General features: G+C 34.2%; 1 protein-coding gene across 1 annotated transcript in view; it reads right to left on the minus strand.

Annotated features, from left to right (window-relative positions):
• Positions 1 to 25,613, minus strand: part of DCDC1 (doublecortin domain containing 1) — a 40,049-nt gene that overhangs the window by 13,265 nt on the left and 1,171 nt on the right. The window contains 5 exon segments of the mRNA XM_075501603.1: positions 8,666 to 8,828; positions 9,281 to 9,345; positions 9,887 to 9,903; positions 11,353 to 11,447; positions 11,450 to 11,635. Coding sequence (XP_075357718.1) covers positions 8,666 to 8,828; positions 9,281 to 9,345; positions 9,887 to 9,903; positions 11,353 to 11,447; positions 11,450 to 11,542 — 433 coding nt within the window. The 5' untranslated portion in view covers positions 11,543 to 11,635.

Here is a 25,613-nt window from a genome sequence, read left to right on the forward strand (position 1 = left end):
AGTGTTGTAAGAAACTTTCTTCAAATGATAATAAAAAGGAATAAACTTATAGGTTTAATGGAACTAGAGTATGGTATTACAAATATATTGATATTGTATGCTACGTATTATATTATGCATATGTACTCAGACACATCTTCCTTTAACTTCTTTCCCTTTCTTTACCTTGACAGAAATAAATACCAACCAATGCCTCAAACAACCTTCATAACCTCATGAATCTAAAACTTACTGTCTGAAAAAAATATTTTAATCTATTAAAAACAGAACATGATTTTCTCAGTTCCCACTTTTTAAGAATCTGAAAATTGAGTAATATGCTTTAAAGGGTACAGAACAGTAAGAGAGACATGAATGTGAAACATATCTTATATATTAATACAATTAAGTGTTAATATAATAAGTATGAAACTCCCTGATATACATTTATGAAATAGGAAGAAAGGCCCAAGTTTCCTAAAATTTAAACACTCTAGTAGTAACAACACATAATGTTGCACTCAATTATGTCCTCTGTTCAAATTACAGATGCCTCTGTATTTGGGACACATATTATGCCCAGGTCACATTCCTGTGTTTAACTAAGTTTACAGTCACTCCCTTTTCTTTAAATACTTGAGAGTTTTTTGTTTCTGCATGTTCTGAAGTGTCATCATTTATTGCCACAGGCAGAATGGCTATATTTAACTAATAATGACAGCAGTTGTCATTAGATTTTAAACTCACTAACACTAGTCTGACATATTATTTGAAGTATGTCTTAATTCTAAATTTGATGAAAATTACAAACATCCCATCTTCTCTGCCAATCAACATATTTCATCCCCTTGCCCTGAACTTTTCCATGAACTCTTCAGCAAAATAGGTCATGGTATTAGTGTCCATCTAAACTAAAGAAGGCCCCCAGATTGTGAAAAGACTTTTATATGCTTTTCACAGAACACAAATAAAAATTTAAGTTCATCAGTGAATGATGAATGTTTTTCACGATGTTTTGTTTGATAGAAATCTGAAACGTAGAATTTACTTTACAAAAATCATATTATATTTCCTTTTAAACAATGAAGTTTCATTTTACTTTGGGAAATAATTGAAAATATGTAAATTATTAGAATTTAAAACTGCTAATATTAGTCTAACAAAGCAGGGAACCAATACTAAAAATTAAGCAAAAATTCCTGTGATTATACTTGAGCAGTCCAGAAGCAATGAAAATTATTTCAAGAAATAAAAAATTTGGTGTTGGTACAGTTTAAAAGAAATAATAAACATTTATTCATGTAATTTCATATGAATTCTTCCCTTATTTACACGCAAGTAAGCCTGAAATTATTTGGGGTATTAAACAGGTGTAAATGCCAAATGGAATAAATAAGATAGGCCCTGAAGAGACTGCAGCAACAATGCAGTATGATAAAAACGTATAGAGACTGGGTGAAAGGTTAAGACTCTGGCTCTGCACCTCAGCACAAAATTCAGTTGATAGGTTGATAGTTTACAATGCAAACCATTTTCTTCCATTTGGCAGAGAGAATGCCTCTTAATCACCAGTGCTCTATATTCATCTTCCCCATTTCTCTCAAATTTTGCTCTTGAACTTATGTTCGGTGGATCTGGAATTATAATGGTTGGAAGACTGTCTGTCTCACTCTGGATTGGGATGAATTTCTCCATTCTGCACAGCTGACAATCAATTTTGGTTTGGGGTTTTTTATATTGGGTTCAGATATTTAATGATAAATTATTTTAAACAGATTCTTCCTGCAATCTACAGGTTAGTGGGGATACAGATCTCAATGTTTTGCATTTCTTGAAGAATTTTTCATTTTAACACTCCTGCTTAGTGCAAATAAAGGAATGAAGACAAAGGTTCTACAGGCCAAGATCCTCATCTGTTGTTATGTGAAAGGTATGGACAAAACTTTCTTACAACTTCTGGTTCTCTGTACACATAAGGATGTCTCAAAATTTACCCTGGATTTGTCTTCCAGGATACTGTTGGGGAGGAGTTAGGACAAGTTCAACTCCTGATTAAACATAGCTGTACTTTTCACATTTAATTTACATTGTTTTGGCTGCACCTTATTGTTTCCATGTTCTTTTATTCAAATACAATTTTAAGCCATATTTGGAAAGTATTTTTCCAGTCTAGAAAATAGCATTGTTCTTTTTTTTAATTAGAGAATTGCTGACTTCTTTCCCATGATTATGTTCGCACTGCTGTAGATATCATAAAAATATCCAGAAAGATACCGTTTCATATCCAGGCATTTTATAGCCTAAGGACCTAATGCAGAAGTCTATGGAGGAAGCTGTATCTCTCTCTCTTTAAATTCAAGTGGATTCTGGGTAAGGCATCAGAGTCTGCGTCCCCCCAAAACACAGTACTAAAACCTAACTAACTAATACATTATCATCTTACTCTTTGCTGTCCTAAACAAAAATACAATACAAAACATAGTTGTTCAAAAGAAACTGTAATAAAAAGGTGATAAATAGGGCGTTATATATATATATACGGAATGTAGTAGATACTATCATTTCATAAAATCAGTTCTCCTTAACAGTGGAGGCTATATATAAAGGGTTTAGTCATCTCTGTTTCGTCTGTTTAGCAGCACATTACAATGGGTGTTTAGTGGTTATCTAAACAAGTCAATTTGTATAATTAATCTTATGCTTAAGTAAATTTTGAGTTATAACTTTTTAATTGTTAAAAAAATCCCAAACAAACTATTCTTAAAAAAATATTCCCCCTGGTGATTTTTCTACCCTGACTAATTTGCCTTACTTGGTTTTATGTTTTTATATATATGTGTGTATGTGTGTGTGTGTGTATAAACGTATTATCACTTTTGGCTGTCAGTTTACAACGTCTAGTTAAGGTGTCATCTCTCACTCCATAAAGCCTATTGGTTGCTCCCAGAAATCAAGCATCTGGTCAATCCATCGTGGTGGAAAATGTCTTTGCAAACCAGTAACACCATCAAGCTAAAGTATACCACAAAGGTTTCTCATATTTCTTTAACAAACTACCAAAGTTAATAGACAGGAGAGTGAAGCCTAAGATCAGGAAAGAAAATTAAAGCCTGACGACATACATTTGCTATGGTTACTGTGCCATCAATAAGACTCCATATATGTTGTCTGGAAAAACATATTTATCAAATCTCTTGAGGGAAGTGGAAGCTCTTGAGGAAATACTATATGTACCTTTGCTTCTGGTGCCAAAGGAAGTAGTAGAGTTTGCTAAGTGAGAAATCTAAAGGAGGAAAAGACATGGCATATTAAAGGTGGGATCTTACCATTAGATTCCTGTATAAAAAACACTAAAGACTTCAATGCCATTGAGTGGCTAGAAGGGAGACTTCAATATTGTGAAGGGTTCCAAAATAGCTCAGAAATGGACATACTTCAGATTTTGAAAAGGTACCCACAACAGGAAAGGGCTGTAAGAATCTGTAATAATAATTTTAATCTAAATTTTCCATAGTAAAATAATAAAATTAATTTTCTGCCAGAAACCCTTAAAGCAAAATATAATCTAGGTTTTACTGGCATCCTTCTCAAAGACCAGGTTTTTGTCATTCTAATTTTCAGGATATGATCAAGCTATTTTCTAAGTATTCAATTCTATTTTGATATATGATGATTTGAGAGGAAACTTCTATAGCTTACCACAAATCTCTGTTGTATATCTTGAGATCTTCAACCTCTGTTATAAGATGGATAAGCTCATAACATATGATGAGATACGTATTTCTGCATATTTTTATGAATAGTTGTTACAGCATATTCCTTTTTCAGATCAAAATTCCAGTAGAAATGAATTGAAATAATAACATACAATACAGTAATTACAGGAAAATTTGTAAGAAAATGTATTAACTTAAAGTTCATAGGGGAGATGCATTTTTTCTGAAAAATAAAATGCGACAACTTTTATTTTTATGTGTTGATCAGAAAAAGCCCTATATTATTTAGAATGCTGCTTAGAATTGAAACATTTCCAAATCAGTCAATAATTAGAATGGTACGAATCCATCATTTCACTGATACTTACTCCTTGTAGAAAAGATGTTCTATTTTAAATGTATTCACACACATTCTTGTCAATTGGAACCTGTCTTGGTAAATTACTTCATTTTGTGAATCACACGATATCTAAATGTTATTAAATAAAAAAATCTTTATCTCTTCATTTAAATACAGACGTGAAATGCAGCATTAAGAACACTAAACATGGATTACTTTTCCTAGTGGCTTCCTTGCCACAGCGCATTAATAAGACATAAAATCTTATTCATTATTTTTAGTTTTATTTTTAGCACACAGTACTGGAAACTGGAAATTTTTATCCTACAAATATAACTCTAAATGAAAGAGTACAGGTATTTTGGGTAAGTAGTAAAAAAGTGAACATTTATGTACTAATTGTTTCCATATCTAGTGTTCTTTTACTATAGTGATCCACAGAATGAGAGCTGGAGGTAGGTCATAAACAATGCTCTGTGCCCAGGTAATAAGATGTATTAATCAGATGAAGCGCCTATGTGATCAGTGCAGTGGACCATGCTCCATGCAAGGAATCCTTGTCAGTATGACTTACAAAAAATATGTGAGCATGGCTTATCAACAACAGCATTTTGGCCAAAATGCTGTCTTTAAGAAGTGATTCAGCTTAAGATCAGCACAGCTAAATTAGGTGTCTACTTGTAAATTACCTATATGTGAGCTAGACATCTTGGTTCCCATTATAGTCAGTGGAGCTCTAGTAAGTATAGTCATATATCTGTAAAAATGCCTAGCTTCACTGCTCTGAAGGCTTCAGCAGAAATCACCAATGTTACTCTCAGCAGTACAGTGAATTTAGACCTGAGCACAATTGGTTCTGGATTGCAGTCTAAGTCCACAATTGATTGACAACTCCTTTGTCTCCAACTTCGTAACTCTGAAGCAAGATCAAGGTAAATGGCAAACACAGAAACTAAAAAATTACTGCATGGAAGATGAAGTTTAGAAGAAGCCATGTTTTCCACAATAGCATGACTGATAAAATGCACAAACTTTTTATGAAGGAGTGATAGCCAATTGATTATTTTATTGGGCAAGGTTGCTAATGTCACTGAAATTAAATTCAATAGAAAGAAATCAGTATCAATTTAAGAAATTGGTAACTAATGAAGAAAAAATGAAGCAGGACATTGGAGACACCTGAAACCCAAATGCAAAGAGATGTGGGGGTACAATAAAAGCTAACAGGAGAAGCACTATGTATTAAAAAGAATAAATAAGAACTTCCAATATATTTTAAAATTCAGTAACTGCTAAATATATAAGTATCTGCAAACAAACACTGAAGTATGTGGTCTCCTATATATTTCCAGTGAACAATCAATTAAATATGACCATTGATCATCACCATATGTAAATTACATGGAAGAACAACATACTACTGAGCATTAACTCTTTGGCACAGTTCTGCAACACACTAGTTCCACAATAGTCCCCCAAAAATGTGTTTTAAATGCTTGAGACTTGATACTTTTTTGTTTGCTAAACTTCTGTTGGAATAGCACCTTATAACTGATGTCACATGTATTAATTATAAATATTGAATTAAATTGAAAGAAGCAATGGCTTTCAATTTTTATCCCCGATCATCCAATTTGACAACTTATGTTTGAATCCTTATTCATTTAATCCAAATTTAAATTTAAATTTAAATTTGTCAGAAAGATGAGAAGGTGAATAAATCCAAATAAACCAAGACATCAACATCACTGGGAATTACATTTTATCCAGGTATTTATACCACTTGAAGCAATGAAAGTATATGCAAGATGATACAATTCTGACAGACTTTGCGATTTACACAGTACTTGAAATACAGATTTCCACACAGGTGCTAATCTTGCAAATATTTATGTGTAACTACACATGTGAAAAGTCTCTCTGATTTCCATGGGATCACTTATACATATTTGCAGGGTTGGGGCTTTACAGTACATCACTGTTCTTCCATTCCCATGCAAAAAGGATTTGCTACTGACATTTGACCTCGTTACCTATGCGTTAAGGACTCAAATGCAGCAATCAGTATGTTTATACTGACAAGTCATACTACTCTATGCTCTCTTCGCAGTCTTGGGCTAGAGAAAGAAAATATAAAATACGTACTATCTATCTCTGTGTCTTTATACATCTCTAAAACGTCTCTTCAACATCCTGTAGCTTTTTAAAAATGTATACATTGTTAATTCATACTACGTATAAATAAAAAAATATAAGCAAAAAAAGTACTACGGAATGTTATACAGAGAATTTATGAATGTTTTTAACATTAGTTCTGATTTTTGAGATATGGAATTCTACACTATTAACTGTCATTTTCCAGTTCTATTAAACTTGTAAAGAGGGGTGTAAAAAGGCCTATTTTCTGGTATCGGTAGCTTTTCTACTTATAGCAGTGACTTCTTCCTGTTATACTTACCCTTTTAATGGACACACAATATGTTACTCTGTGCCCAAGCTCACCTACTCTTTCTTTTCTCAAAAGACAAGACACATCTGCCACCTGCTCTAGTCTGTGTCCCAGCAACAACTGTCGAGCAGCAAAAAGATTGATTATCAGTCAAAAACCATTCAACAACACCAGATTTTGGTAGGTTAAGCTTGCTGATCCAGCAAGAGATGGTGTGAAATTTTCAGTAATGTGTGCCAACATTTTGGTGCTAAAAGAACAGCAGTGCATGTCACAATGAAACACAGCCAAAGATATGCAGACAAAGCACAGAAGTTTTTGTTTTGAACTTGGCTTGCAAGAGGAAAATGAGAGAAAGAAAAAAAGACTCGCTTAATGAATTTGAAAATCTATCATAACACTCAAGTCACACACGTGGAGAAACTATAATAACAGTACCAGTGAAGACTTTGTAACAAATTATAGCAGTACTCATATAAAAATACTGCAATAATAGGATCATTTCAATGATTCATACAGTACCAATAGCAGTTTTATCATATACTTTTGTAAGAATAATACAAATATCTGCCCTTTACTGAATATATAGGCCATTCATTATAGCCATTCCAGTGAATGGATCACCTGTATCATACTCGGAATAATTTTTATGTTATAAACAACAGCTGATCACATATAAAATTGATTATGTAAGACACAGGCTTACTAACATAAGTTTCATTCATGAATATCACCATGAATATGTAAACACACCTTTAATTACAGGACTTATATCATAAAGGCTCTACTATTAGATTAGTAGAGCCTTTAATATTAGATTAGATTTTTATGTGTCTACAGAGAGCTATGTAGTAGTCATTTTCTTAGGCAAATAGCCAGTACCGAGTACTATACAGATATCTTCTTGAAATGTATTTGTACTAACTAATATCAATCTGTAAAAGAATTAGCGAAAGGTAATTTGTATTTTTTGAAATTCAGAATGAAATATTTAACACTAAAGTATGTCTCCTAATACTTCCCAAGATAACAAATGCTATTTAAAAACTATGTAGAAAAATAAAACCCAAGGCTTGTTTCTAAAGGAAGTACATAAGAAAAAAAATGTCCCAAAGTGCAAAGAATTATATATATATAAAACGTATACAACATATATATAAAATATCCACACTAGTTGAATGATTTGTCTTTTGTTTTTCTTCTTTGCTATCCCTAACTTTTTAAAAAACACATCACATTTTACCACTACAAGATTATACAAATTGGAATGTTCACATGTTCCAAATGTTTCAAATGTTAAACAATTTATCTTATTTGCATTTCTCATTAGAATTGTACACTGGAATTGTAGATTCCTACCTACACATGCACTATCCTAATAATAATTTTGCTTTTTATTATACATTAGCTTATATCAATTAAAAGTTCTTTATCACAAATGCCGGTTGAATTAATAGTTTAATAAAATACCCAATTGGTATCTTGAATTTGATACTGTATCCTACTTAAGCTAATGTTATAAAATGTTACTACAAGTTTACTGCAGAAATCTCACAATGTACTTCATTATCTTAAAATATGACAGGCAAGAAAAACATTTATATTCACATTTAAACTGTAAAGGATTCAGAAATAGTTTTCCCCCCTTGTAAAAAATAAAACATAATTACCACATTGGTAAAGGAATGAGAAGGAAAGAAGAAAAATTTTAATAATGGTCTTACCAAACAATCTAAAATTAATAAAGCATAGTAAAGTAGATATTCCATATTGCTGTATTAAACTTTCAAAAATTTTTAAACAATGACATTAATGAATCCAATCTTACATTCTGGGTTATTTTTGCTAGTGGAATAAACCTCATTAATTATGTCTGTTTGATGTCAATGAAACTAAACAGTAAATTCAATAATCTCTTTACATTTTCACCATTTAACCTCCTGCAGGCTCCCTAATGTCTATTCAGATCTATATTAAATTAAGTACCAATGCTAATGAAGGGCAATAAACGTGGCTGTCAGTAGATTTTTCTTTCATTAAGCACATTATCCTCTTACTGAGCTGTAAATGAGTAAACATTAGTTTTGTTAAACCATGCAAAAAGACAGGACGAAAATAATTTTTAATTGTACCCCTTAAGCCATTTGCTGGGGGTTCTCAGTTTTGTTTTTGTTTTTTTACCTTTTATTTTTTTGAATGGATATAAAAAGGTCTCTGCAGTTGAAATATAAACGTCGGCATCATGGGGTACGTCTTTAGGTTCTAGTGCTTCAGTGCCGTCTGCCAAGAACACTCATCGTGCAGCCATGTTCAGATTCAGCTTTTCAGAGCACTCTTCCAGCAGCTAAATGAAGGCAAGAGGTAAGGAATACTGATTACAAACATATTTATTTTATGTTCAATATTCAGTCAGAAAAAAAAATCGGAAATAAAAACCCACTCTCAACTAATTTACCAATCATAGGAACTGCACTACAAGTCACTTAGTATTTTAGTGATTATTACTAGAAATCATGGGATAACAAGATGAGAAAAACACATAACCTTAAAAAGATTGGTTTAAAAGTATTGTGCTCTTGCCTTTTAATGTCAAATAATATTGTATGTTATGCTGTAACTTATTTCACTTAGTGTTTATAAGAATTTTTAACAAGTCACAAATTTTAGGAATAGTGTACAAAGGAAGAAAAGTTTCAAGTAAACTTATTTTAAAGGAAAAAAGGATTTATGTTAGGGTTTGAAGCAAAAGCTACAAATAAAGTTTATGCATGCAACAAAACTTCTATTAGAGGTTACTGGCTTAATTAAGGACACAGAAACTTTAGCAAAGATCTTTCTTGTGCCATTTTTGTAAGCTATGACTGATTACATTTGGCTGCTGTTTAATAACTTTGGATACTTCAAATGCCCTCTGGACATGCCAGAGTTTTGAAACACAGAGCACAATTAATTCTGTTGAAAAAAATCCAGTTTAGGATATTAAAGAAACAATCCAAGATATTTGTCTTTTCCTTTTTTTTTCACTTGTTTTTTAGAACTTTTATTATAATTGTGTGCAAAGACAATCTGAACATATGGTCATTAAAATTCTTCACAGTATAAGAATCTACTTCACAGTATCTAAGTTATAAATATAGAAAATACAGAGAATTTGGACTGCTACAAGCAAAATATACTTAATCTATCCCAAATTGAGTTTATTCAGAACTTCTGGAACACTTGGAAAGCGGTTGCTTAATTCCACTATGAAGTCCTTTTATGCAATATCTTAAGAAATTCATAAGAAAATAAATCACCTAATTTTAAAAGTATTCCTCAAAATCTATCAGCACAATTAAATATAGAAAAAAATGTTGTTTATTCTGAAAAAACTTGTAATTAAAGAGTGCTTTCAGCACTTACTATGTAGATTATTGCTTCTAGTTTAAAAAGTAAGAACTGATGACTGTCTTTTCTCAGGCAAAATTTCAATCAAATTGACAGCAATTATGCCTGTACAGTGACTGCAGAGTGGGGCTTATTGTTAATTGTTTCTGTTTCCCAGATAGCAAAATATATTCAATGCAGCTGCCAGAATAAAATTCAATAAACTAATACTCAATTAAAAAACCATCATAATACTATTTTAAAATGCTCATACCACAGACAACTTCTGAATAATACCACAGTAAGACTATTTTTAAAAAGAAAAAAAAAGGGAGGGAAGCAGATTTGTAACAAAATGTCATACTTCAGCAAGAACATTTGTGACATACGGCCTCCGTCCTTCCTAGTCTGCAACAAGAGGTTCCCATGCAGAACTCAAAACTGCTATGAGGCCTAAGATTTGAATTTCTCTCCCATGAAAAACCTTGGAAATTTTTCCATTCATTTCAGTTAGCACTGAACTGATACTTCAGTTAAACCGTAATGGTATGTAGGTAATCTCACATATTTTACAGTTTCCACATTTCTTGAAGGACAAAATAACCACATAAGAATCCTGGGTTTTTTGTATTTTTTTTAACATTTCTAAAGCAAGTCATGCTATTAAATCAGCGAAGCTACTTTATTGTTGAGTACTAAACCATATAAATAAGAAAACCAGAACGTGGCCCCCTAAAAAAGTAACTATATATTTTCTTTTTGGTTTTAGAGTTTAAGACTTTAAACTCTTTTAGAGTTTAAGAATACACCAAGGGACAAGTATATTAAAATACATGTCTTATCATACAAAATTAGCAATTACAAATACTTTAACAGTTTGGGATAAAGCATTTTCAGAAAACATTTACAAAAAAGAAATTTAAGAGCCATTTGTATCTATTTGAGGTCACATTTGCACACAAATGAGGGGATACCATGATAACTATAATCATCTAGATTTGTCTCAGTTTACAACAATTTACATACTCAAAATACACTAACAACAAAAGGCTTTTGATGAGGAGATCTACATTAAACACATGAAAATACACTTTTGTTCACCAGGTCTTCACTTTAATCACCTTTATGGTACATTGCAAATCCAACTGTCCTCTTGGATTTTCCAGACAGGAAGAATCAATTCATTTTGGATTAATTATGGAGAATCACATTCTTCTTTACAGAGGGTAAACTTGATGGATATTACCTATCTATTGTTAAGTATATTAAAAATTTGTAAAGCAAACTAGGATGCCTGGTTTATTGTCATTTTATTTGTCTATCAGAAATGTTTGATGAAATCAATACAGTTTTAAAAAGGATATACTCTGAGAAATTTTTAGGTCAAGAAATCTTAATAAATATTAGCAAGATCTGTTTTAGAATATCAACTGAATCACCATTACAAGGTGACTGAACTGCAGTAGTCATGATCAAAAGCAACAGAGAAGAGTTTTGATTACCTTAGCTGACCTGAAGGAACACTTTCAGCTCTGTTTCTCTTGTATGGCGATATAAGACAGAAATTGTCTGTACTGCTTGATTTGTAGCTGTCTATATGTCTGATACTCCATCGCAGCTCTGAACTGATTTTGTCTGATGTGTAGAACAATCTTGAAGTCTCGACCTTCTTGATACCATTGCCCATAACATACCAGGCAAATGTTATGGGCAAACAGTTGTCTAGAGCTTTGCTTCCCTTCAATATTTCTAACAGCTATTTTTGCATAGGCAGGGAGATATTTCCTGAAACAGAAATATGATAAATATAGTTAAAATTTTATCTTTGTGCTCTGGTCTTTCATCTACTTGAAATTAGTACTGATTGACTGTAAGGAGTTCAGAAAAGCCTACAACAACTTAATTAAAGTTGGAAAACACCTTATGAAACTGCGTTAATAGTTTCATCCTGATTCTTATTTCTGCAAACTATAAAATTATTTTAGAATTCAGCTGAATTAATCTTTGCACAAGCTAGGATCAGAATGGGAACTGTATAAAGTGCTGTAGGACAGGATTATGGTGAAGTACAGTAGGTATTTCAGCTATACTACATTGCAATAGCACTGAGTCTGTGCTAGCCTTCCTTCATACAAAATGAACAGTAAATTATCTCATAAAGCTAAAAAAAAAAGGTTTTATTTGCACAAAAACATTAAAAACAATGAGAACAAAAGCCTCCAACTGCCAATTTGAGGCTACTATTAATGGCACAAAATTACTTTATACCGTAGGCCAAAAGTCTAGATGGAATATTCACCCATATGAAGATCACACAATCTAATTTTATGCAGTCTTTGGAAGACCCAGATCAGCACTGGTATAACTATGCCAACAGCAGTATCAAAGATCAAGAAGAACCAAGAAAGGAATCGGATGACATCAAGCCCTCATTCTTCTTTCATATTCAAATAATCCTTAAGTGTCAGAATATTCCCATTATAAATTACAAAAATGATGTCACAACAAATGTGGACTTCAAAATTTGTCCACATGGATAGCAGTATGTTTACCTAGGAAATCCTTAAACTATGACAGGAATACTAAATATTGAAGCACAATCAAAGAAAACGCTTTTTAGTATTATGAGCCTGAACACATTATGCCGAGTTTTGAATTCTGACTAGTGACAGCAAGAGGGCATTACTTTTTGTAAATACTCTTTTTCTTAAAAGACTGTTTTGTTACCCGCTTCAAGAGCAGAAAATAACTACAAAACCAGAAACAAATTTCTTTAAACAATAAAAATCTATTAATTGCCATTATTAATTCTGTAGATAACTTCCTTCTTTAGCAGATAGCATCCTTACTTACTCCTCATGAACTATTTTGATGGAATATTAACAGTACTGTTAGTATTAACTAGGAATTGCCTTGTTTACATGACAAGTAAACCATTATGTAAGTGGTTTGGTGTAGCAAAGGGCTACTACTTTTCAACAATATATACTACCCACAAAACTTCTTGTCACCAAATTACACTATACAAGGAAAATACCTACAGGACTACTACTACTATTGTTCCCTAGTCCTCGTCCAGCTTTTTCTTAAAATTTCCCACCATCATAACAACTATTTATACGTACAGTGTATGTAAACCTTAGGGTATTTATGCATACACTCCAATTCCTTAACAGAGGTGGTTTCAAACAGAAAATGCAAGCACGCAATTACCAAGAGGAACCTTACTCTTGCACTGCTGAGCTCTTTTATACTTTGAGAAAACTCAAATTTAGACGTAACCCTGGTGGCCCATCCTTCTGGAGATTAAACGCCATAAAATGAAGGTCCTAATATGTGGAAACCTCATGAAAGAGCCAATGTGAAATAGCATTCACTAGTCAGGAAAAACAGCTTGGTACTCCATATAAAAGCAAAATTTCTTCTTAGTCAATGGTAAATTTTGCTAGCTGCTAACCCTGAGATGTTGTGATCCTATTTTTACAGCACAAGTAAAGATGCCCAGATAGAGATACAGAGAGAAAAGATTTTGAAACCAGAAATTTAAACAGGAAAAGAAAAGAAAAAAACTAAAAACCTAAAGAGTTCTAACAACTTTTTTCCCATTTAAAAGCAATTAACCTGCTGTTTATTCATGGCCAAAGCACTGACGTATTTTGTAATTATTACAAAAAGAACTTTTACTTTCAGTTAGTTCTACGTGCTGAAACTGTTTAGCTACATCAGAACAAAATTTTTATTCTATTGCTCTAGTTCAATTTTCTAATTTTTCATTATTGTCTAACTAAAGCACATTTCTCCATATTTCTTCTTTAAATAGAAAACAACAGTATACTAAAGAAAAGTAAATAGTCCATATAGTTTTCTAAGACATAAATCTGCACATGGCTAATATTTTTTTCCATAAGTGAAAAATATAGTTACTTTAACAGACATTGGTTCAGTAACAGCTATACAGGTCAAAGTTATCACACAGTTTTGGATGTGAATTCAACAGCAGGATAATGACAGTTGCCAAGGATTTGTACTTGCTGTCGCTTACTACTAGTGTTGCCTGTCAAATTGTCTCTTTTTCTTATACAGAAGCCATGGAATTTTTTATGGATAGCAATTACTTACAATATACAATGAAGTACATCAGATGTAACAACCACCCTTTAGCCTTTCATTATTTGGTCGTCTCTTTGTTACATCTAGTCATCCATTTTCACCTAAATTATTTATTTATACTGCATATTTGACAAGCATGTATTCTTTGCTCTCTTTTTTTCAGTAGTTGTTCAAAAGATATAGTGATTTATTTTAATATTCTCCTATTTGAAATTTACATATTTAAATTTACCTTTTTATTTTTGTACTTGCACTTCATGTTGGATTTCTCAAGAAAAGCATTATCTGCACGGCGAAGGTATTTTATTTATCTACCAATGGTATTAAAAATTAAAATAATGGCAATATCAGATCTTAACCACAATGGAGGGGTTAAGCAAATTGTATATTTACTCATTATTTGTTTGCATTGTTAAAGTATTTTTCTCCAGCTATAATATTATATATTTCATATTTGTGTGCACTTTCGTTATTGTTGCACTACATGCATGTATGCTCCAGATAACCATATTAATGTATCTTTATATTGATAGATGAAAACATGATGTTTCATGTATTATGGTCCTGAAACACTTTCTGGTACAGGCCTGCATTAACATCATCATAAGACTTATGAAAATTCTAAATTTAAGTTTATTATACAGGAAACCCACAGTATACATCATTTACATGATAAAAAACCAAAGCGTAATAGTTTAGTAAATTTAATACGTTTGGGAAACTGCCTTCATAATATTGCACCCAACAAAGAGCAGCTTTACACACATAATCTGTATCACTTTGGGAAGGACCTTCTTCAACAAATAATGCTGCAAACCTCACACCTGCCAAGTAAACTAAACTGTTCTCAACTCATACAGCAGTTGGAAAGAAAAAGTGATGATCATTTTCCTTTTATTAGGAAAGCCAAATCTTCCCCTTTTCTCCTAATACTCTTTCCAATTACAGTCTATCACAAAATTACAATCTATTCTAAATGAGTACACTCTGAGTAATAACCTAACAAGTGCAGGCTGTGTGTGAAACTCATGTCCCGCTAAAATTGTTGGGAATTTTGCCAAAGGTTTCAATGAAAATTTTATCCTGGATCTCTGAGTCGATGAATAGAAAGAAACTGCTTCTCCTTTCTCTGTCACTTCCCCACTGAAACCCTGGCATCCCACAGACCTCTGGCCATGAAAGATTTTTCTCCCGTACCCCAAAGAGAAGAAAAGAAACTATCCTGCTCAGTTAGGCAACTGGTGCCTAATGCAGAAGAAAATGTTTAAACAATCCTTTTTTAATATCACAATAATCTGACAGCATTTGCTATCTCATCTTACTTAGCCAAGAAACTAGACAGCACCCAATACGCCTCTTCTGTCTCATCCCGAATGCCAGAGAAACAGGATTTTCTTTCAGTGCCTGGAACAGACAAAACCTACTCAATGCCTGAGGAATGAAGCTGCCACACTTCAGAAAAGAAATCAGCCCAAAAAATGAGAACATCCATTTCCTTGACCAAAATAAGCGCTCACAAAGACATTGTTAATTGAGTCATCATAGCACAGTTTTACTAGTTAGGTAGATAACAAGGCAAATAAAAAGCTGTAAAAGTTTGAAACTTAGGTGTCACTTATACTTGCAGAGTTAAAGTGGCTACCATCTGCTCCCATGCCTTTCTGCGAAGCAGAGAAAAAAGGGTAGCAGCACCTTGGGATCTTAAATGGCTGGAAGGGCCCTGATTGCATCCCCCTCCTGGGGATCCGGCTGCTGGGCTCAGGGCCAGCTTAGAGATAGCGCAGCTGAGGGCTGCCCCTCCCCACCGGTGACTGTGGGGAGCTGCCAGACAGCTCTGCAGGGCGGCCTCAGCCAAGGCTGGCCCCCTTCTGTGGGAGCTGCCTTTCAGCCGAAGCCCTAGTGCTCGGCCCTGCCTGAGGTGCGGCCCCACCCGCGTGGCAGCCATGCCTGTACCCACGCCTGGCCACAGGCCCCGCTGATCTGCACCCAGGCCCGGCCCACGGGCCGACTTTCCCGGCTGGGCCTGGCGACCGCTGGCTGTGTCTGGCCCTGACACCAGACCTGGGCCTGACCCCGGCTTACTGCCTCGTGTTCCTGGCTCGACCTCGGCCCTGCCTCGTCACCCCGGGCTTGCCTGATGACCCGGGCTCTGGCTGTCGCCGGCTGCCACCCCAGCTGGGCCCTGCCTGGCAAAGCCCTTGCCCCGCGGCCTGGCTGTCAGGCCCGGCCCCCAGCTCCCCGACCCGCAGGGAGCAGTCAACCCTCGCTGCGCTCTGGCGAGGGCTCTCAGGACACAGTGGGATCTCTTCCCTTCGATAAGTACATGCAGTATCTTGTAATTTGTAATCATTCTTATACTTTCTTTGGTACAAAAATATCATCAACCCTCCTGACTGAAATCAATTATTAACACCATGACTCAGCGTTCCAGTTTGCCGTCTGACTGAAGAGGAAGAACTGGTATCTAAAGAGCCGAAGAAACATGAGAAGACAAAGAAAATTATTTTACAGATTCCAGGACCACTAAGTCAGCTGTGGATGGATCCGGAATGAAGGATTCACAAACACTGAAAGGACTAAAATTTTAAATAAAGACAAAAATTGAAAATCAACCTATCTGTAGGGTTTTGAGATATTTTTCCCCTTAGTTGAGTGAAACTCAGAGTATACTATACAGAGAAAACATAAAAATATTTTAAATGTTTTACTTCTCTTCATCTTTAGTCTGAGACTGATGCTAACAAAATACTCAATTATATTTTTACAACTTACCACACGGCAGCAAATTAAACATCTTTGACAAATGACATGAGTGAAAAGTTGCCACGGCTTTACTCACACATTTTTTGCTAATGTAGGTTGTGCATCCATGTGGCATGAAGACATTTGCAAAGTTAAGAGCTCATCATATTTTTGAGATGATGCACATGCCATATGGCATTTTTCCTGAGCACTTATTAGACTTCTGTTGCCTGCCATTTCCTGTTTAGAAGTACAAAAGATTGTAACTAAAATGAAAGCATAAGCTTTTTGTTAATAGTTAAGACTGATGATTAAATAGCGATTAGAAAATTGAACCAATCTTGTATCATAATTTTCTCTACAGCTTGTGAGAACATGGTGGGTTTTAGACAGAGTGTCATTTGGATGCGTGTATACTTTGCATATTGCTCCTTTCTGGAGTAGCAAGATTTGGAATTGAAAGGGAAATTTGGAGGCTATAAATAGAGAAAGAAAATACATTCTCTGTGGAGTTAGATTAATCTGATTATCTGTATATATAATAAAATCAGAAATACCTGAAATAAAGTCATACAGATTTTCCATAAAACCACCTCTTCTCTTCTTGTCTTCTCCATGCTGCCCTCTATCTCCTCTACCCCTATTAGAATGGAACAACTATTGTGCTTCAGAAGTTGTTTCTACAAAGACATCACCGAGAACTCAGGAGCTTTGTAATTATTTTATTTTTTTTAACAGGAAGGGTTCTTTTTCTTTAATTTAGGAAAAAACCCTATGTGATAGACCTTGAGATAAAATGACCTGAATCTGGGTCAGAATTTACATAAACGTAAAATAGATCACTGGCTTTTGGACATATATACAGTCTAATATTTTACCTGTCATCGATTGAGACAGACTGGTGGTCAGTTGAGAAACCCTTAAATTATACTTTCTTATGCATGAGATCTGCCATCTGATGTGCAAGTTACCTGTGAGAAGGAATCTTTCACTGTTACTGCAAAAGCTCTGCTGAGAAAAACTTACAAAGTAAGCTCTTAAAGTGACTGCTTGCTTTAATATTGTATAAAGATCAACATTTGAATATATGTTTTCTTTTAATGAAAAGAAACAATGTACAATTTACACAGCCAGCTGTACTGTTTTTCAGACAACAGTTTATGGGTTGATACCTGTAACAGCTTAGCAATCACAGTTACCAGCAAAACTAACAGTAGCAGTAAATGCTAAAGCAAATCTGAAGCTGGCCTTTACAGTTTAAGAGCCAATTCCTGCAAATACTGACACAGTCGTTTAATATAAAGCATGTCGATGTGTCTATTACTTCAGTGCAAATAGAAGTATATATGCCTCTTTGCAGGATTGAGGCCCTGTTGTGCATTTCTTAAACAAATGTTTGTATTTGAAATATATATTATCATTTTCACAGTCTAAAAAATGCAGACATACCACTGGGTCCTACAGATCACCACGACAAACTTTAAACATCCCATTCACTGAAAACAGCTACAAAACCTTTTAATTGTACAAACCGATCCATTTGACCAGTTATGCAAAATAGGTTGCTTTTCATTGCCCTCCCAAATTGCTTGAATTACTCTTTCTTCTAGATCTTTTGTTAAATAGATTTACTAATTTTTTTGGTGATGGGATTTTTTTTAACAATATGTGTGTACAGTGTCTAGCACAATGGGCCCTGAACTTGCCTGAAATATCAATGGACAACAACCCCCCCCCCTCCCCAAACCAAGATTAAGGTAACAATAACATAATAATGTAGAACCAAGTAATTCTATGAGCCAAAATAAGCCAACTTTATTGCTGAAATATAATTTTAATGTTAAACTAGATGAATCTCAGTACCAGTTACAGAAATCAGAAAGAAATGCAAATTTTATTCAGTAACTGGATTGATCTTCTGTGACTGAGTACTATTCCTCTTTTATATATCTTAACCTTCAAACATTCATTGGTGATATGCATTATCTCAAAACAGTGTCATTTACCATGTGCTGACTTTTATAACTTTTACTCAGTCTAGCTCAATGCAATTTGATGATAAAGTAATATGATCTAATGGCTAGGTGACATCACAATGGGCAGATTTGCTCCCCTCTTCCATCTTTTCCCCTTGTCCTGGACAAGTTCTCCAGCCACCTTCTCTGTGCTGGCACTGATGCATGACAAATCTGTTCCATGGAGCTAAATCAGCAGAAAATTAAAAAATTTTTGGCAGAATTAGACTTTTGCTCATTTATCTCCATGAATTATTTCACTGCGTGGTCACATGAATGGCAGTGCTGATGCAAGGGCAACAAGAGTACATGACTGAAGCGGGTGAAAAAGCATGGCAGAAGAATTTTACCGCTTTCAGTGGCAACTAGTCATTAGATCAGCATAGCTGTATCTTCAAGCTACCCCTTTCAGTGCAAACTGAAAAGACAACAGGAGTTTTGCTTAAGCTAAGACTGAAAAATACGTGTATTATAGGAATATATAATGAAATGGTACTTGAAGTACAGCAACTGTATTCTTTCCTGTAACGCTAAAAGGCATTTTACTACTTGTCGCCATACTTGGAAAGTACTTTAGTCTTTAAAAGAATCCACATAATGGAAAAACGTTAATCAAAAGTATGATAAATTATAAACTGTATCTCTAAAGAAAATAAGCAAAAAGCCAATTAGCCCAGTGCTCCTCTTCAACAAACATGTGGAAACATATCCAATTATCTTGGAAAAGGCCAATTAAAATAAAATGAATAATCTAAATACCAGAATGAAATGTTTCATTTTATAATTACCTTTCTCAAGTAGCTGGTTTTAACATAAACTGTGAAATACTGTCAATCTGTCATGTTTGCAAGTTTTATAGATGCCACAGTTGTTGCTCCATTGCCTTTGTGTATATCGCAGTTTGCATTAGCAAGTAACCAATGTGACATTAAACATGTCTGTTTCTGATAAGGGTTTTCAAACATCTGAGTATTTGGTTTAAGTACATCAGAATAAAGATCAAGGTATATCAACAAAAGGAGTCTTATTCAGTCTTTTCACTACAGGAATTTAAAAAAGAAGAAATATGACATAACATGGCTTTATACACATGGTTAGCAGCATGTGACTATGCAGAATATGAACATATATGTACAAGAGGGACAGGAAGAAAAGAGGTCCTTCTGTTTGAAAAATCCACATGCAATCCAGGCATAACTGCAATTTTAATACTGAGAGAGTGGATGAGTATTAATACTGTTCTGTGTTCTGTGACAGACATGAAAAAAGGAAAGCCATAAAATGCACTCTTCTGGAGTGGCAGAGGGACATTGAGAACAATGTGTATCACAGAGAAGTATTCCTTTCTTAGAATCTCACAATTCTTTATAAGTAATTCTACTGAGCCTACATGACAGAACTGGGATTGAAATGACAACATATGAAAACATTTACTATAAAATGTACAGGCATATAACTGGGAAAAAAAACAAGTTGATTTTTATGTATGTATAATTTAAACTTGAACAAAGTTGGACCTTGACTACATACAGCATAAATAAGATTCATTAAAATGACCATGAGGCCTCAGCAGCAAGGACATTGTGGTACCAGCCTAGTCATGATACCTTTTTCATTTGCAGGCAATCAGTATGGGAATGGGGCTTTTTATAGCATGACAATGTCTCAAAGGAAATCCCGTTATGATGAAAATGGGGATTAGAATATACGATACTGACAAAGTGTAACCAAGTAATGTTAGTTTATTGATGAACAAGACCCTTAATTTCAAACAATAGTGTGCTAGTAACTACATATTGTTAGCCCAGGGAGTAATTTAATATATATATGAAAAATTCACATCTCGGAGGATTTAACACCTGAAGGGTTTCTCTACACTAGTGCTGTTTCTTGTTATCTTTTCACTCCACCACTGGCCACTATCAGAGATAGAAGGCTAAGTACGTGTTTAACCCTGTTTGGCTGCTCTTAAGTTCTTGTGCTCATAGACCAGACCAAATTAAGACAGTAGCTGCTTGTTAGGCTTGCCACCATGAGAAAACACTCCACTCCCTATTCTTTCTTACTAACACAGCAATTTCAGAAGGTAAAATACCATGTTAATAATGCTAACTGATTTTTCAAAAGCAGTTTGTTTAAATTATCAAGCTTGTGAAGTCAAGCACTGAAAATCAAGATAAAAATAGAAATTTGCACATGCAGTTTTTATTTGACTTTAAGTACATGGATTCTGATAGATTTAGTGACATAATCATTTGGTTTTATGATTCCTCCAATTCACGCACTTCACTGAGCCAGAAATGTGCAGGGAAATGCAGGAAAAGAGAGAATTGTCTCATGGCTAAGGTCTGCCCCCCCCGATAAGTTGGATATCATTCTTGTCTTTGTCTTAAAATTCTAAAGTGATATTGAATAAGTCATATCAACCAAAATTTCCCAGGAAAAACACAAACACTAGCCACACTTTCTAGATACCTGATTTGGAGCACCCGTGATCTGTTTTTGTAGTTTTTCCACTAACTGTAAATAAAGTCTGCTCTGAACACAGGAGATGCATTATAAAGATAAGTACTGTAAGTTATAGGAGTTTCATATTCCAAAACAGAACACCAAAATTGTTATTTTAACACTACAATCTTTGTGCCTCCTTTCTCCCTGTCTGAAAAGGAACTGATGATATCCTTTGAACTTTCAACACCAGTGATATGAGGGTCATGAAGACTTATTACTTAAAGAGTGGAACCAAGTAAGATTCTGTAACGTTTGTTTATTATGGACGTTTATTATTGATGACTGCATCTTCAGAACAAAATCTGAATGAAGGTCCATACTTTAAACAAACAAATCATGTGAACACTCCTCATTTTTGGTAGAGGCAGAGGTCACCTGAGAATAAAAGCACAATGCAAGTAAGTGATATGTTACAATGCATATATACCAAGTGGATGAAAAAAAGATGAGAATAGCTGGTTCTTGGTTCAGCCAAGTGCACGGCTTTTAATATTGTTTTAAGGTTCAAACATTAAGTAAATATTTATGGAAAAAAGTTGGACAGGTGTAGATATAACTCCAGGGTAAATGTGGCAGGCTACAGAAGAGAGATAAATAATTTGTCACAGGGCACAAGAGTAAATGCCATGCTGATCAGGGCTACCAAAGCGAGGAAAGGTATGAGTACCTTTGTACCTTTGTCTTTCCCTCAGCTAATCTATGCCTGGTTTAGACTGATTGACACTGCACTTTAAAGACAAAAACTAAGTCATGAAATCTTTCAAATTATCATATTTGACTGAATTTTCATCCATTGATTTTACTCCACCTGCAGCACACTAGACAAGGTAATAATTTATGATAATTATATGAAAATATACAATTAATATTCATCACCTCTCATTTCTCATCACTTTCGATGATCAGTAATGCAGAGTAAAAATGCTGTCAGATTTCTAATTGCTTTGTAATGGGCCTGAAATAGGGAAATCGTTAAAGACAAACAATCTGTCACTTGTCTGTTACCTTAACTATCTATCACTTAAAAAAACCCTCATTAAATACATTGCTAATGAACGACAAAAGACTGTACTCAGTGTGCCCAGATGTACCTTTTTAAACAATATTGTAAATTGCTTAAATAATTCCCAAGACGTTTTCAATCATTTTTGTGGAAATTTAATGGAAAACATATATTTTCAGTGCATGTTACATCTCATTTGTTCACATCATTATGACATTTAGTCTATCATATCCACATCTCCTGGGAGACAAAACTTTGTTTTTCTTTTTGCTGTTGCAAATCTGACCCAATTAAAACAACTTCTGGAAGAACTTAACATTCAGATCTCTGACACCTTAAAAAAATGAAACAACACCCCCCCCCCCATTAATCAGTTTTAAATAATCCTATCTCTTCCAAGGATTTTTAATATCTAGATTAAAAAAGAAGCCCAATATTGTTCAAGGTTGAACAAACTATTTTATCTTTCACAGACAAAACAATTGTTCCCAAGAGACAGAATTCAGAATTTTCACTTACACCATTCTTTTGAGTCAGCTGCCTACTACAGCTCTGACAGAAAACTTCATTTGGAAAAAATTCTTCTCACTGTACTGACTTAAACAGTCAGAATGAAAACAGTACACCAGAAGGAGTATTGGTGAGACCCCATAGTGAAATAGTGAATTATTAATTGCCATATTAATTAATTACTCATTAATTGCCACATAAAAAAGTGAGGAAAATGAAGAAAGAACAACTACAAAAATCATTTAAGACAAAATACCTATCTGTGCATGACTCTAATGCACTCAATCTCTTAAATTTATCAAGAACAAGTAAATATTCAGTGCTTGTTTATGTCGGTATATATTAGATGCTAAACCACCACAGTTTAAGGCAAAAGGTGTAAGAAGAATTGATGGCTGGAAATAGAAGTCAGGCAAATTCCAGTTTAGAATTAGGGACAATTTTTAACAGTAGGATGATTAGCTGTTGAAGCAGCCTTCTCACAAGTGAGGAATTTTCCATCTTTTAATATTGACAGTCAGACAGAACATACTGGACTCTGAACAGTCCTGTAATTTATAAAAATTCAGACTAGGTGATCTAGTGCATTCTTCAGGCTTTATTGCCATGAATCCTATTTCTTCTCAGTTACAAACAAGAAGGCAGAGAAGACTATGCTTTTAGAAAACCATTAATTAAATAAACAAACAAGTGAGCTAACAGACTAATTCAGGTGTAGTGCTTTGTGTCAAGAAGAGCACTACAGCGTATGCTTAAGTTTAACAAACATAAGTGCTGTCCAGATAGGGACATATTTGTCCAGATAAGAATTATACTAAATAACTTTGCCTTTCCAACTATAAAAAGGTATTTGTTGCAAAAATTGTAATTTCTCAAATATTTTGAATATTCTAGATAGTAAATAACCTTAAAAAGACTTGCCGTCTGATTTTTATATAACCAGTGCATTGCTCTTTTGGACACATGTATAGCAAAATAAAACCAATACAAACAAAAAAGCCAAAAAACTCTGAACAATACTTTGAAAAATACCAATTGTCTACAGAAGTAAAAAATGTAGTTAAAATCAAAAAAGTCTGGATGTTTCAGCAATTTCGTAAAAGAATAAAATAACAAGGGGCCACTCCATCATTTGTACTCGTTTTTTATTGTATTAATATGTACACAGTAGTCCGGTTAATTCCTTAAATAATTCTTTTCCTATACTTCTATGACAACACAGCACAATATTATGTGACAGTTTTAAATAAAGTATCTACTAAAATGTTAAATCTTCTCACAAAAATGTCTAAAATACCCAACCTACATATAAATTATCTTATGTTAAACAAGACAAGAAAACTTTTTAACATATTTAAGTGTTCAGCTCCAGTGAACTTAATAGCATCTATACATTCTTACATAATGATTTAAGATACTTAAGCAACTAATGAAGCCTAGTTTCCTACAGATGTGGGTCCTATACCTCCCATTCTGGGACAACAGTCCCAGATCTTCTCCATGACTTCATTGTCTGTCTCCACACATCCTAGACTTTCATGGTAAGTTCCTCACACTTGCCATGTCCCTTACCTACTTTTGTTTTGCTGTCAGAAGGGGGAAAAGCAGCAAATCCTACGGCTAGTTTGAACTATATGCTGACTTACCAGCCAGTAGCTGTCCAAAGCCATAGGTAGTGTTTGAGTTCAGTCTGTTTTACCCTGCTCTCTCTCCCCTACATACCCATTTGATTTTAACAAATCTTGAACTAACTTAATTTTGATATCTCTAGTGATGAAAGATTATCAAATTGACTTGAGATTGATCAACAGCTTCAAAAGTCATTATGACCAGAGGATGATTAGCTAAGACTAATACAAACATAACATTGTGATTTCTGGAACTGGGTAGATTAAAATTAAAAGAGAAACTGAGGCACAAATATTATAATACCAGACAAGGTCAGATAATCCTGCAGTGATTTCATTTCATAGTTTATTCATTTTGCAGCCCATGAACACCAAACCATTATATTAAACAGCCTATTTTCTTTTACTTTGGCACAACTGCTGAACATGCACAGAAAAGAATGAGTGTTTCACCTCCAAAATTGTTCCACTGACTTCAGAGATAATTCCTTAACATTTATAGTTAATTTTATATTGAACAACTACTTACAGATAATTATACTTGTATCCATTATACAAATGCTCACAATCTCTCAAATAACTCTGAGTTTAAACTACGTTATGAGCTGGCTTCAGGCACCAATCCTATAACAAGTTAAAATAGAAAAACTCTATATGCAACATTTAAGAACTTTGGGCATAAAGTTTAAAAATGGAAATTGTAAATGTATGCAGTCTGTAAGAGGATATTAACCATTTGTGGTAAAAGCACAGGTGTATTAACCAATGCCCAAGACATGACTGCATCTTTTACAATTTTCCTTTTAATTTCCCCCCCTTTCAGAACAGTAATACTTGTTCACATATCAGCCCCAATCAATGGCTGAGGGGAATACATTAAGTACTGTGGGCCATTCCAAGTTATATGGGGGCTGATTACAAGCCAAAATGAAGAAGGTAACTCATGCAATCATACTGAAACCTTTGCCTGAGAGGTAAATTCTAATTTCAAAAGGGACTATGTAAATTAGCTCACACTTGATACATCTCATCTATAGTTCAATTATTTCAGTGAAATATATAATTGCTTACAGTGGCGCTGCAGAAGTTAACACCGCATTGACAGAGGGAGCTGGATTGTTCCAGGGCTCATACATGTACTGCCCAAGTGCAAAGACAAGTCTCTCTCCCTTTTGACAACTATGGACACTCATGTTACAAATTTGACCTCACCTACGGAAGTGCAGAAAAGGGCAAAATACTAA

This window comes from Mycteria americana, chromosome 5, assembly GCF_035582795.1.
Source record: "Mycteria americana isolate JAX WOST 10 ecotype Jacksonville Zoo and Gardens chromosome 5, USCA_MyAme_1.0, whole genome shotgun sequence".
NCBI lineage: Eukaryota > Metazoa > Chordata > Aves > Ciconiiformes > Ciconiidae > Mycteria > Mycteria americana.